This window comes from Notolepis coatsorum (genome assembly GCF_963971535.1).
Source record: "Notolepis coatsorum genome assembly, chromosome: 6".
Classification (NCBI taxonomy): domain Eukaryota; kingdom Metazoa; phylum Chordata; class Actinopteri; order Aulopiformes; family Paralepididae; genus Notolepis; species Notolepis coatsorum.
In genome coordinates this window covers 152,401,965-152,414,561 of record NC_140170.1, presented here as the reverse complement: position 1 = coordinate 152,414,561, position 12,597 = coordinate 152,401,965, and the positions used below count along the sequence as shown (strand labels likewise).

At 41.3% G+C, this 12,597-nt stretch overlaps 1 protein-coding gene across 2 annotated transcripts in view; it reads right to left on the bottom strand.

Annotated features, from left to right (window-relative positions):
- The window catches only part of LOC311230156 (NEDD8-activating enzyme E1 catalytic subunit), a 37,312-nt gene extending 26,508 nt beyond the window's left edge, over nt 1-10,804 (bottom strand). Inside the window, exons 1-3 of one of the 2 annotated variants that reach the window (XM_084316343.1) lie at nt 10,685-10,804; nt 9,955-10,066; nt 9,748-9,828 (exon numbers count right to left, since the gene is read on the bottom strand). In XM_084316343.1, coding sequence (XP_084172469.1) covers nt 9,748-9,828; nt 9,955-10,065 — 192 coding nt within the window. In that variant the 5' untranslated portion in view covers nt 10,066; nt 10,685-10,804. Of the gene's footprint in view, nt 1-9,747; nt 9,829-9,954; nt 10,067-10,684 lie in introns of those variants that run through there. The other variant, XM_084316344.1, reaches the window with a different exon arrangement.
- Between the last annotated feature and the right edge of the window lie 1,793 nt (nt 10,805-12,597).

The following is a 12,597-nucleotide window of genomic DNA, read 5'->3' as shown; positions in this document are numbered from 1 at the left end:
GATTATCTTACATTTATTAAGAATTAGAGTTGCGCTTGTAAGGCGAAGAATGTGCATGAATAGGTCAAGAGCGTAAGTCCATGAGCATATTACGAAGGGGATAATTAATACCACCTGTAGCATAAGAATTATATAAGGTACACTCCTAGGTCAGCTGGAGATACTAGGGGGGGGGGGGTTCCCTCCGGTTGTAAGCCAGCAGGGGAGAGGAATGTTCGGGAGCAAAAGTCTGGATCAACGAGGAATCAATAAGCTCCAGCTACGGGAGGCGGTACATATACTCCCCTTGATCGGCAGACAAAAAGCAGCAGCTATAATCCAAGTATGCGGGACAGCATGGATAAAAGCCAGCCAGCCTCTTCCTAGAGACGGGCTCGAGTGATGCTCCTCACGGGTAAATCCCACACAGCAGCGGGGTAGACGGTTCTCTGCTCCAGCAGCCACGGTACCAAAGCAATAATAATCCAGCCGGAAAAGGCTCTGCATTCACCGGTGTAGATTCTCCTGTGCACGGTACTTCACATTTAACTAGGTCGAACTTGACGTTATTTCACTAAGCTCTGACACTTTTACTATCCTATTCGCACGCGGTTCTAAGTGCTCTATTTAGACGCAAGGTTGCTCACTTCACTTGGTCGTTGACTCGTGATGAAGGCTTCAACTTGTTGGGTTAACTCGTTTGAGGGTAACTAACTGCTGTATCCACCTGCAACGTATTTATACGTAAGGTGAATAATCTAGTGCCAACCTCAGTTCTGTCTCGTATTACTGCGCAAATCTGGGCATGTTGAGACATGTCTTAGCGGTGACTTTGAACTAGACATTGGGGGTATGGCCGTGGCGCCTAGGGGGTCGCTGTCCAATAGGAGAACGAATATTATGGTCTGGCTTGTACCTAGGTAAAGGGATATTCCGTGTATATGTACAAAGAATATACAAGGGATATCAAACGATATACAAATGTTATACATGGGATCTCAAGCAATAAATATATATATTCGGTTTAATCTGACCCTTTGTAACAACCACGGTATAACACGCAAACGTATACATGAAAAGATTCATTCTTTTTCACATATTGAACGATGGATAGTTCATGTCAAATGAGCCATAGTATTGTATCCATAGCTATAATATAGAATATAGATATAGCCCTGCAGACACCGCCACGCATCCCTATCTCTTAGAGCGGTGGCACAGTAGGAACAAAGATGGGCTAGGCCCACGGCGCTGAAAGAGTCAAGTCTAGTTTTTTATTTGTTTATTTATTTATTTATTTTTAGTGCATGTGAACGCATTTTCTTTTATTTTTTTGTGTTCTGGCAACATATTTTGGCTAAATATGCCTTGAGTCGTTTTATAAATGTGTATACAGAAACAATTCCGTTGCTTTTGTTGATAATATTAATTAATTTCATTGATAAGTGCTATAATAAAATGTTCTAATAAATATGCATGATCAACTTCAACAACGCCTGCTTATATTTTGATATTCCTTATTTCCACATTGAAATTACGCGATTTAAGTGTGGGGACGCCATAAAAAATCCTAAATAAAATGGGGACGTGGTATAAAAAAGTTTGAGAACCACTGGTCCAAAATAAAATAAGTCCTTGTATCCAGTCCATCAACTACAAAACATGTCTTCATTCTTATTTCTTATCAGCTGTGACCAGCAGCTCTATACCTTGTTCTGTTGGTTGGTCCACAAAAGTGTCGCCACCCGCTAGAGGCCACAGTTTTTGCCCCTAGAAGGCTAGAATGTCACATGGAGGACAAGCGTGTGTACACAGCGCGTGTGTGTGTGTGTGAATGCAGGCACGTGGTTGCAGCCGCGTATATTTGTGTTTGTTTTGGTAGTAGGGTTACCCATTTGTTGATAGATCACTAAGTGGCCTTTATGTTTATTTGTTTATTGTTATTTGCACTTACAAACATACATTCTGGAATAGAAGAATGGAAGTTAGGGACTGCAATGTCCTTTGCTTCACCGAAACATGGCTAACACCGGAGGTTCCAGATCACGCGATTCAACCAGCGGATCACTTCTTTATCCATAGGAAGGATCGGACACAATCAGAGTCCGGTAAACAACGTGGTGGAGGTATTGCCTTCATGTTTAACAAAAATTGGAGTGATCCAACGAATGTGAAGGAATTATCCAACCACTGCTCCCCAGAACTGGAATATATAACCATCAAGTGTCGTCCTTTCTTCCTCCCGAGGGAGTTAACGGCGATCGTCCTGGTCGGAGTGTATATTCCACCGCAAGCCAACAACAACGCCGCGCTCTCCAGACTCCACGACGAGGTAAATAGTATACAAGCGACGAACGTTAACGCCGCCATTTTAGTACTGGGAGATTTCAATAGCGCCAATCTGAGAAAGGTATTGCCTGATTTCTACCAGCATGTGACTTGCAACACCAGAGGCGGTAACATCCTAGATCACTGTTACACGCAATTTAAAGGTGGCTACAAGGCTCATTCTGATAGTGGCTTTGGCAAGTCAGATCACGCATCCATTTTCCTTACACCAAAGTACAGACAAAGAATTAAAAGTACTCCCGTAGTCTCGCGAGAGGTGCAGAAATGGGATGTGACGTCAGAGGATACGATCCGGTCAGTGTTTCACAACACAGACTGGATTGTGTTCCGCGACACAGATAACATTAATGCCTACACGGAGACAGTGCTGGACTATGTCTGTACTAGGGTGAAAGAAACAATCCCCACTACCAAAATGAAAGTTTACCCAAATCAAAAACCCTGGGTAGACAAATCCGTCCGTGAAGCTCTGAGAGAGCGCACCAAAGCATACAATGACGGCCTAGTGGCAGGCAACATGAATGACCACAAGGTGGCGCGACACAACGTAAGGAGGACAGTGTCAGAGGCCAAACGGCGCTACAGGGATAAAATTGAACTCCAGTTTGAACAAGCTGACTCTAGAGCTATGTGGCAGGGGCTCAAAACGATGACAGACTACAAAGGCGCCTCCCTCAAACTGAACAGTGACATCTCCTTAGCAAACGACCTCAATACCTTCTATGCGAGGTTTGATGCTGGTAATAACAACACCAGCTCACAAGCCTCGGCAATGGGGGGGGGGGGTCGGCTGCTGATGGAGGCGCAGTGTTCAGGGTAACAGAGCATGAGGTGAGGCGGACCTTTAAAAAAGTGAATATCAGGAAGGCAGCAGGTCCGGACGGCATCCCCGGCCGCGTCCTAAAAGTCTGTGCCGACCAACTGGCCCCAGTATTCACTGACATATTTAACCTGTCCTTAGAACAGGCTGTCATCCCCACCTGCCTGAAGAAGTCCACTATTATCCCTGTACCCAAAAAATCCAAGCCTGCTTGCCTCAACGACTACCGCCCTGTAGCTCTCACCTCCATAGCCATGAAGTGCTTTGAGAAGCTAGTAAAGGGCTACATCTGCTCCTCCCTCCCCATCAACATGGACCCCCTGCAATTTGCATACCGCCCCAACAGGTCCACGGAGGACGCCATATCCCATGTGCTGCACACAGCAGCATCACACCTGGACAAGAGGCAGGGGAACTATGTGAGAATGCTATTCATCGACTACAGCTCGGCATTCAATACCATAGTCCCCTCCATACTCATAGCCAAGCTCAGGGACCTGGGCTTGGGCTATGACCTCTGCCAGTGGGTCTTGGACTTCCTGACTGGCAGACCCCAGGTGGTGAGAGCAGGCAACTGCACCTCCTCATCCATCACCCTCAACATAGGGGCCCCCCAGGGCTGTGTTCTGAGTCCCCTCCTCTACTCCCTGTACACACACGACTGTGTGGCTCAGCGGAGTAGCAATACAATCGTCAAATTTGCTGACGACACAGTGGTGGTGGGCCTGATCTCTGCCAACGACGAGAGGGCCTACCTGGAAGAGGTCAAGGTCCTGGCGGGATGGTGCCAGGAAAACAGCCTCTCCCTGAACGTCAGCAAAACAAAGGAGATGATTGTGGACTTCAGGAGGTCGGGGGTCAAGGACTACAGCCCCCTCAGCATCGACGGGGCACCGGTTGAGAGAGTCAACAGCTTCAAGTACCTCGGAGCCTACATATCCGAGGACTTGACATGGACCATACACATTAACAGTGTGGTGAAGAAGGCACGACAACGCCTCTACTTCCTCAGGCGCCTAAGGAAGTTCCAAGTCAGCCAGAAGATCCTTAAGAACTTCTACTCATGTACAATAGAGAGCATCTTGACCGGCAACATCACCTCCTGGTTTGGGAATAGCACTGCAAAAGACCAAAGCAGACTACAAAGAGTGACACGTTCAGCCGAACGCACAATTGGAGGGGGGCTCCCCACCCTCCAGAACATTTACTACAAGCGTTGCAAGGGGAAGGCTAAGAGAATTATTAAGGACTCGAGCCACCCGAACAACTGCCTCTTTGAACTGCTGCCGTCAGGCAAGCGATACAGGAGTCTCAAGGCGAGCACAGAAAGACTCAGAAGTAGCTTCTATCCCCAGGCCATCAGGCTGCTAAACGAACAATGAATGAACACTACACAACAACAACCACCAAACACACATAGCACACACATCCACACGCACACACTCACTTTAAACAAACACACTGCAGCACCCACTACACACACTTTATAGCACACACCCACTTTAAACAAACACACTGTAGCACCCACTCCCCACACTTTATATTTATGGATGAAGGATTGCACTACAACTCGTACACCTTACTGTAAATTGTACCTAAAATTGTACCTCATCCCATTTCTGCTTTGCACTAGATAGTACTGTACATTAGTACACTGCATAGTATTGTGTATTGTATATTATATGGTAACTCAGAACATTGTACATATGTCTATACCGAACAACTGTGACCTCATTTTCTTCTTCTAAATTCATGCTATATTATGTTATTATGTTATTTGATACTATCTTGTCTAGCACAGTCTCTGGAGCGTAACAGTAAGAAGCATTTTGTATGAAAGTATTCTGTACTTCTGTATGACAACTATTAAAGAACTTGAACTTGAACTTGAACTTGAACTTGAGATGAACAGTTAAAAATGTGCAGGAAAGGTCAAAAAGCCCAAGGGCTTATAAGCGACCTCCCCTCTTAAACCTATATAGGATAACTACACAGAAACCCCCCGCCCCCCCCCCCCCCACACACACATTATGCACAAACACACATGCGCATATCCCTCTCTCATACACACAGATACATACAATACAGCATTATACAACAAATATAATGTTGGAAAAAAAGACTACTCACAAATACACATGGATACTACAGGCTACAGGATCTGTAGTTCTTTTTTAAGCTTGCTTTTAAATGTATTTAAAGTGTTAGTTAGTTACAAAGTTAGTAATGTGCTTATAAAAAAGGTTTTTAACCCTTTTTATAATGCCCAATGATTTTGAAACCTTCTTGCAAACAATTTCACAATGATTCTTAAAGGAAAACTCCAACATTTTGGGAAATTAGTTCACGTTCATGTAAACATGTTGTGACCTGTGTATTTACCACGTGAAGAAATAAAAAATAATTGAATTAGACAATTACGTTTTCTAAGCAAATATACTCGGAACAATTTTTTGCCTAAGCACTCGTCTCTGCGCGCAGTCAGTGATTTCTACGTGAAGCCATTTATTTTGTACATTATCTAACGTTAACACGAACCTAAACCGGTTAGCTACGTGCAGTAGTTAGTATTATATTATCAATACCAGCCATTGGATTACTGTTTTCTAAATTGGGGAGGCTTTTAATCGTCAAGGTAAGAGGATTTTAAGTCATGGTATCCATAAACTTCAATCGGTTCGGATCCTTTGAATGAATGAGAATGTCCACAAACACGGCTTCACGTAGAAATCACTGACCTTTATTTTATTTCTCCACGTGGTAAATACACAGGTCACAACATGTTTACATGAACGTTTTGGAGTTGTATTTGGAGTGTATTTGGTGACTGTATACACTGTAAGGGAACGTCAGGCTATTGTCCTCCCCCACTTCCAGTGATGAAGCTAAGCTACGCTAACGGAGCGACTGTTCCCAAAGCTAAATGCACGCACAGAGACAAAAAATGTATCTTCTTGTCTAACTCCAGGGAAGATGTTAAATAAGCTAATTTGCCAAAATGTTGGAGTTTTCCTTTAAAGCAGAGTTTCTCATCAATATTGACACCTAAGAACTTCACAGATTAAACTTGTGCAAGTTCATTGTTATTGATACAAATCTTGGTATTGTCTGAAATGTTTTTGTTCTTATTTCTAAAAATAATGAAGTTAGATCTTTTGACATTGAGTGATAACTTGTTTAACTGAGTCCAGAATTTGCTTTATCAATAAGGGAATCAAAATTCTTGTCAGTGACAAAGATATTTGTGTCATCAGCTAATAATATAGGTGACAATAAACTGGATGCATTTGAAAGATCATTCACATAAATCAAAAACAATAAGGGTCCTAGAATGGACCCTTGTGGAACACCACATTTTAGTATAGCCAGCTGTGATCGATTACCATTGAAAACTACAAATTGCTCTCTGTTGTTTAAGTAATTCTCAACCCATTGTATAACCTGTTTTTTAAGCCCCCAACATGACATTTTTGATAATAAAATGTCATGATTCACTGTGTCGAAAGCCTTTGATAAATCTAAGAAAATGCCTAAGGTATATTAATTTTTCTCCAGTGCAGTGGTAATTTCTTCTCTAAAGGTGGAAAAGAGCCATAATGTAGAGTATCTTTTTTTCTAAAGCCGTACTGATGTTCGAACAAGATAGTGTTGTCATCTAGATGTTTCATGATTCTACTATATACCAGCTTTTCAAGAATCTTTTAAAAACAAGGTAGTATCTATATAGGACAATAGTTTGAGAATACAGGGGGGGGGGTCATCAGCTTTAAACAGCGGAATAACCTTGGCAACTTTGAAGGCTTGAGGGCTAGTGCCTGATTCAAGGGACATGGAACAAATGTATGATAAAGGATCAATGATTGAAGATGCAACCTTTTTGATCAAAGAGGCTGGAATCAAGTACTTCTGAGGTCTTAAGCATTTAGAGAAGCATACTCTTTACTTATAAAATCAGTGGGAGAACAAAGAGCATTGCCTATATGTTTTGCAAGACATGTTCCCACATTCACGAAGAAGTTGTTAAAACTATTCACAATTTGGGATGACTTATCTTATCCGTACCATCCTGAAATTCAGCTGGGGATGGAGAAGAGGAGTGTCTCATATTGAGTAATGTTTTCAGGGTGTCCCATGTCGATTTAATGTTGTTTGTAGAGCTAATAAATTGGTCACTATAATAATCACATTTGGCATTTCTAAGAAGATGGTTATGTTTATTCCTGTGTGTCTTGTATGAAGCATACTTTAAGGGAGTAGGACTTTGTAGATATTCTTTATATAATTAAGCAGATTTCCTAAGTTCAATGGTGAACCATGGTTTGTTCAAGTTTGCAACGTTTGTTAGTTATAAGAGGACAACATTGGACAAAAACTAAATAGAACTTGGTATAAAAATTATTATAAGCTGTATTTGCATTTTGTGCCTCATACACTGTTTCCCAGGACAATTCTGCCAACATCTCTCTGAAGTTGTTAATATTTATATCATTGAACCTTCTAAATGAAGACATCTTTGGTTTAGACATAATTTACTTATCATGGAGAATAGAAAGTTGAAAAACAGGCAGATATCAGTATAAAGAATGCCGGATTTTACAACATGAAGGAATGCATTTGTAAAAATATTATCTATTAGTGTAGAAGATGTACGAGTTATTCTTGTAGGCTTGCTCATTAAAGGATAAAAGTAATTGGAGGACAGTATGTTTGAGAGGTCATCTATGTGGTGTTTTATTTCCTCATTTAGAAGGTTGATATTAAAATCACCTAGTAAATAACACATTTTAATCTCCTTATCAACTTGTTCCAACATATCTAATAGACCTACTTTGAACTTGTTGATCATTATTTTTTTGTCATTCAGAGCAATAGATTGAACATCTAGAAAAACAGATTCACAATTGCAGTCATGAAGCTTCACTTTAAGGTCAGATCTCGGTTTGAATTCAAGACCCTTTTGAACAGAGAGAAACTCCACAACCTCTGCCTCCTCTACACCTATGTGTGGCGGTATAGTCTGTGATTTCAAATAGCAAGGTAATTTCCTCTGTAAGCCATGTTTCAGTTAGTGCAATAATTGAGAATACATGGTTCAGTGATGAGAGATAGTGATAGAAATGGTCAGTTTTTGGGAAGACTTCTTATATTTAGAGTAGAGTAGAAAAGATTTTGGTCATAATGTTGGCTGAAATAAAGGAGTTAAAATGATTTTCAGAAAAATAATCACATGAAGATGAATCATGAACAATATCATGCGAGTCAACCTTTGTAGATCATTTTCTTTTTTTGACTGGAATTAAATGAATTATTATAGTCCCTGTCATCATTTTGGAGCTGCAATGAATGAAAAACATTATTGATTGTTACATTAGATTGGGTATTACCAGTAGGAGGATTACAACATGAGATAATTCCCCTTTCAGCGTGTGAACACTGGGCTTGTTTAAACATAAGATATCAAGAGTGAATGGATACTAGGGATGGGTACCGAATTAGGTACTTTTAAGGGTACCGACCGAATCACGTCAGTACTACCGAGTACCGATTCACGCGAGATCCGTCGGTGCCACATTTCGATAAAATAAAATAAAAAACTATTTAACTAACTGTTATTATTATTATTCCGCACGTTCACACGCACAATATACGGTTACCTAGGATTTGACTTGATTCAAATTATTTGAAGTTTGGATTTTTTTTTTTTTTTTTTACAACTGGGGTAGGTAGATAACAATTTTAGAGACTATTTTTGACATTTTTAGAGACTATAATTTTACTTCAGTGTTGCAGGAAAAAACTTACAACAACTTCTAGAAGTTTGATGGGGAAAATAGTGCAATTTGAGAAGATTTTAGGCAGGTTTGTGTGTTACTCAAGTCACACTTAGATCCCATTCCCATATTGTATGAACTCTGAACTCTGTTGCCTATACTCAAATATACTGGTTTCACTGTCTACAATTGCCCTACACTGTAATCATAATAATTTGAACCATCTACCTCATACTATAGTCTACCCATATAACTCAGTAGTACCCATATAGTACTAATTGATATATTGTATACCCAGTTTAATCACCAGTACATTGTATATTACTATTGCATTTACACTCTGGTTGGATGCCAAACTTTTCATTGTACTGTACTTGTCGCTGCTGTCGGGACAAAACCTCATAACTCCAAAAACCCAACTTTTCAGCAGATGAAAAAAACTAACACAGATTTGAGGGTGAATAAAGTTAGGAGGTTTAGACAGATGATCGGTTTAATGCTTTTCCATTGTTTAAACTTTGTAAAACCCACACACATATGGAGGATGATCTACGGAGTTGATTTATATAATAAAAAAATAAATAAAAAAATGGAGTTATGAGGTTTTGTCCCGACAGCAGCGTTGTGCTGTATAATGACAATACATTTGAATCTATTCTAATCTAATCAAACATTACTCCTAAATTCATTGATACTGGCATGATGGTCAATGTTGATAACGAGGAAACAAAAGTTGCAGTTTAATTGAGGAAAGTTTGAACAACAGGCAAACACTGATTCAAATAAACATCAGCATCATAATACAACTTTAGAACATTCTGTTCATACCAGATTTTTGAGGAGCTCACATCCGAGGCCACCGGCACCAATGACCAGGATTTTGCAGGTTTCTAACATAAACGGCAAAGACTGTGAGACAAAGTGAAAGAGAAAATTATCATATTCATCATTATTAATATAGAGGTAATTGGCAAAAGACTAGAAGAGGTCAGTGAAAGACTAGAAGAGGTCACGTTGGACTATTTTGAACGTTACCTCTATGCTAGCTTCAAAGGCAGGATGTGTGAAGGGGCCGGATCTCTCCAGAAACCTTTTGATGTGGTTCCATCGTCCTTCCCAATCCCCACTGTCTCCCTCCAACACCATCCTGGAGACGACACACATAATATGTACACTAAACATGTTCATCATCACTCATCGCATGTACATTCAAAGTATTGTTAACATTAACAAAATATCACATAAAATCTAAATATCCTTAAATCTTTAATTAAATAAAACCTCAAATCAACCTAAATTCAAACCATGCAAGCATTTTTTTTTTTATTAACTGCATGTCTGCTATGTGAATTACACTACAAACCATGCAATATGCAGCAGTGACAAATTATTTATTCAGTCATGTGTTAAACAGGGTGACAGCAAACATTTGAGACTGATTCACTAACCGACACTAGCTAACTGCTATAAGTAGATGCAGCATGCTACATGTAGCTGACAAGTGGGCGTTTCTATCAAAAGTGTCAGCACTCGCTCTTGACAGTTCAATCAAAGCTAGGCGGCTAGCTAACGTTAACGACAGGGTTGTTTTAACACTGTTGTGTAACTACTACTAGAGGTACTTTATCAAAACAATAGCCACTGTCGACATGTTAGCTAGTCAGACATGCTGGCTGGCTAGTTTACTGAAGCATATCTGCAATGTAGCTAGTTAATCGTCCTGCACTTAGCTAGTAACCGCCAGTTCTAGCAATTCATCACTAACTTTTGAGTCAGCTCCACTACTCTCCTTCTTTTCTGCTCCCTAAAAAGAGAAAAGAAGAGAAGCTTAATTCGTGCTCTGCTATCGTGGGTTAATGGGATTTGAAAGCATCTTCCGTCCTGCTTGTTTCTTCAGCAGGTAGTTAGCTACTTACGGCTCCTCCGGGTCCGCCATGTTTCTGTCACTTATCAACAATGCATTGCAAAGCACTGGCCGGACACCTATTCTTTATTCCCAGCGGAAGAGTGCTGCCGAGTGCTTCCGCGTTTTCCATGATTGGCTGCGACAAGCCCCGCGGCAGCGCGGCAGCCGCAGAGCGGAGCTCTGCCGCGGAGCGGAGCGGCAGAGCTTGCGGCATTACGCCCCGGGCTCACTGCTGACGAATGAACACGGACGGACGGGCGGCTGCCTCTTCACTTCCGCTCCCATGTTAACGGACGATAGTAGGCACACTCATAGATATCTATAGAACACTATAGTTCTATATATATCTATGGGCACACTATATATATCTATGAGCTGCTCGCGAGCGGCGCATTGTCACAGAAATACAATTGAATATCTGCATTATTACCACAGATATAGATGTTGTTCAACCAGCTGTGTCTGTATCTGCAAATAAACGCCCCCCCCCGTGTCTGTATGTTTGTTTATACCTATAACTATTACAATGTTGCATAATAATAATAATAATAATAATAATAATAATAATAATAATAATAATAATAATAATAATAATAATAATAATAATAATAATAATAATAGCAGGATATAGCAGTCATTAAGTCAATCCACCTTGTCACCTATAATGACAAACGTTTTATTTGTTTCCTGACAGCTAATTATGATTATTATTATTATGATTGAACAGCAACCAGTAGGCTTATATCAGTGTATATTTTATTAACAGATTGCAGAATGGGTATACAATACAGTACAGCTCTTTCTTTCTCTCTTTCTCTCTCGTTTTCTCTCTATCTTTCAATAGATGTTGTTCAGCCAGCTAATGTGTCTATCTTTCCCAATGCAAATAAACAATATTACTATAGTTAGTACCCCGCCCTGTCTGTCTGTTTGTTTGTCTATCTGTCATATCTGGTTGCCTGTCTGGCTGTCTGTCTGTTTGTTTGTTTGTTTGTTTGTTTGTTTGTTTGTTTGTCTATCTGTCTATATCTGGTTGCCTGTCTGTCCCGACAGAGACAGATAGAGAGGGGGGTGGGGAAGAGGGGGGGAGATAGAGCGAGAGGGGGGGAGAGAGAGGGAGAGAGAGAGAGAGAGAGAGGGGGGAGAGAGAGAGGGAGAGAGAGAGAGCTCTTGATGCTGCTGGGGCTCCACGCTGCTCTTTCGAGTACAGTCACACACTGATCATCATTCTAAAATGACTGACTTCGCATATAGACTAGGCATTTACAGCTGTCCCAATGTAAATGTGCCTTCCTCGGTGCGCTTCCGCGCGCTCAAGTCGTAGGTCCAGTGTGCCTGACCAGGCGCACGATCCCGCGAGGGAGCCGCGCGTGAAATTCATTCGTTAGCAGTGAGCTCGGGGCGTTATGTAGCCGTAATCCCCGATGTTTTTCATTCGACACTTAGCTCAACTGGTATGCCGCCGTGCTGTGGATCCTGCGGTCCTCTCGCGCTGCCGCGGTCACATGGGCGTCGCAGCCAATCAGGGAAAACGCGGAAGCACGCGGAAGCACGCAGGAGCACGCGACGCACTCTTCTGCTGGGAATAAGCTACACGCGACCGGACCACTCCAATAGGGTCCAGCTGCAGCGCCGGAGAATCCTCTCACTGGGCAAGCCTGTGGCAGCCACGAACCTGCGCCGTTTTTTTAAAGTGACCGTGTGTTATTGGATTGATTGATTAATTGATTGATTGATTGATTGAACATTTTTATTAATGTCCGCCTTGTTTC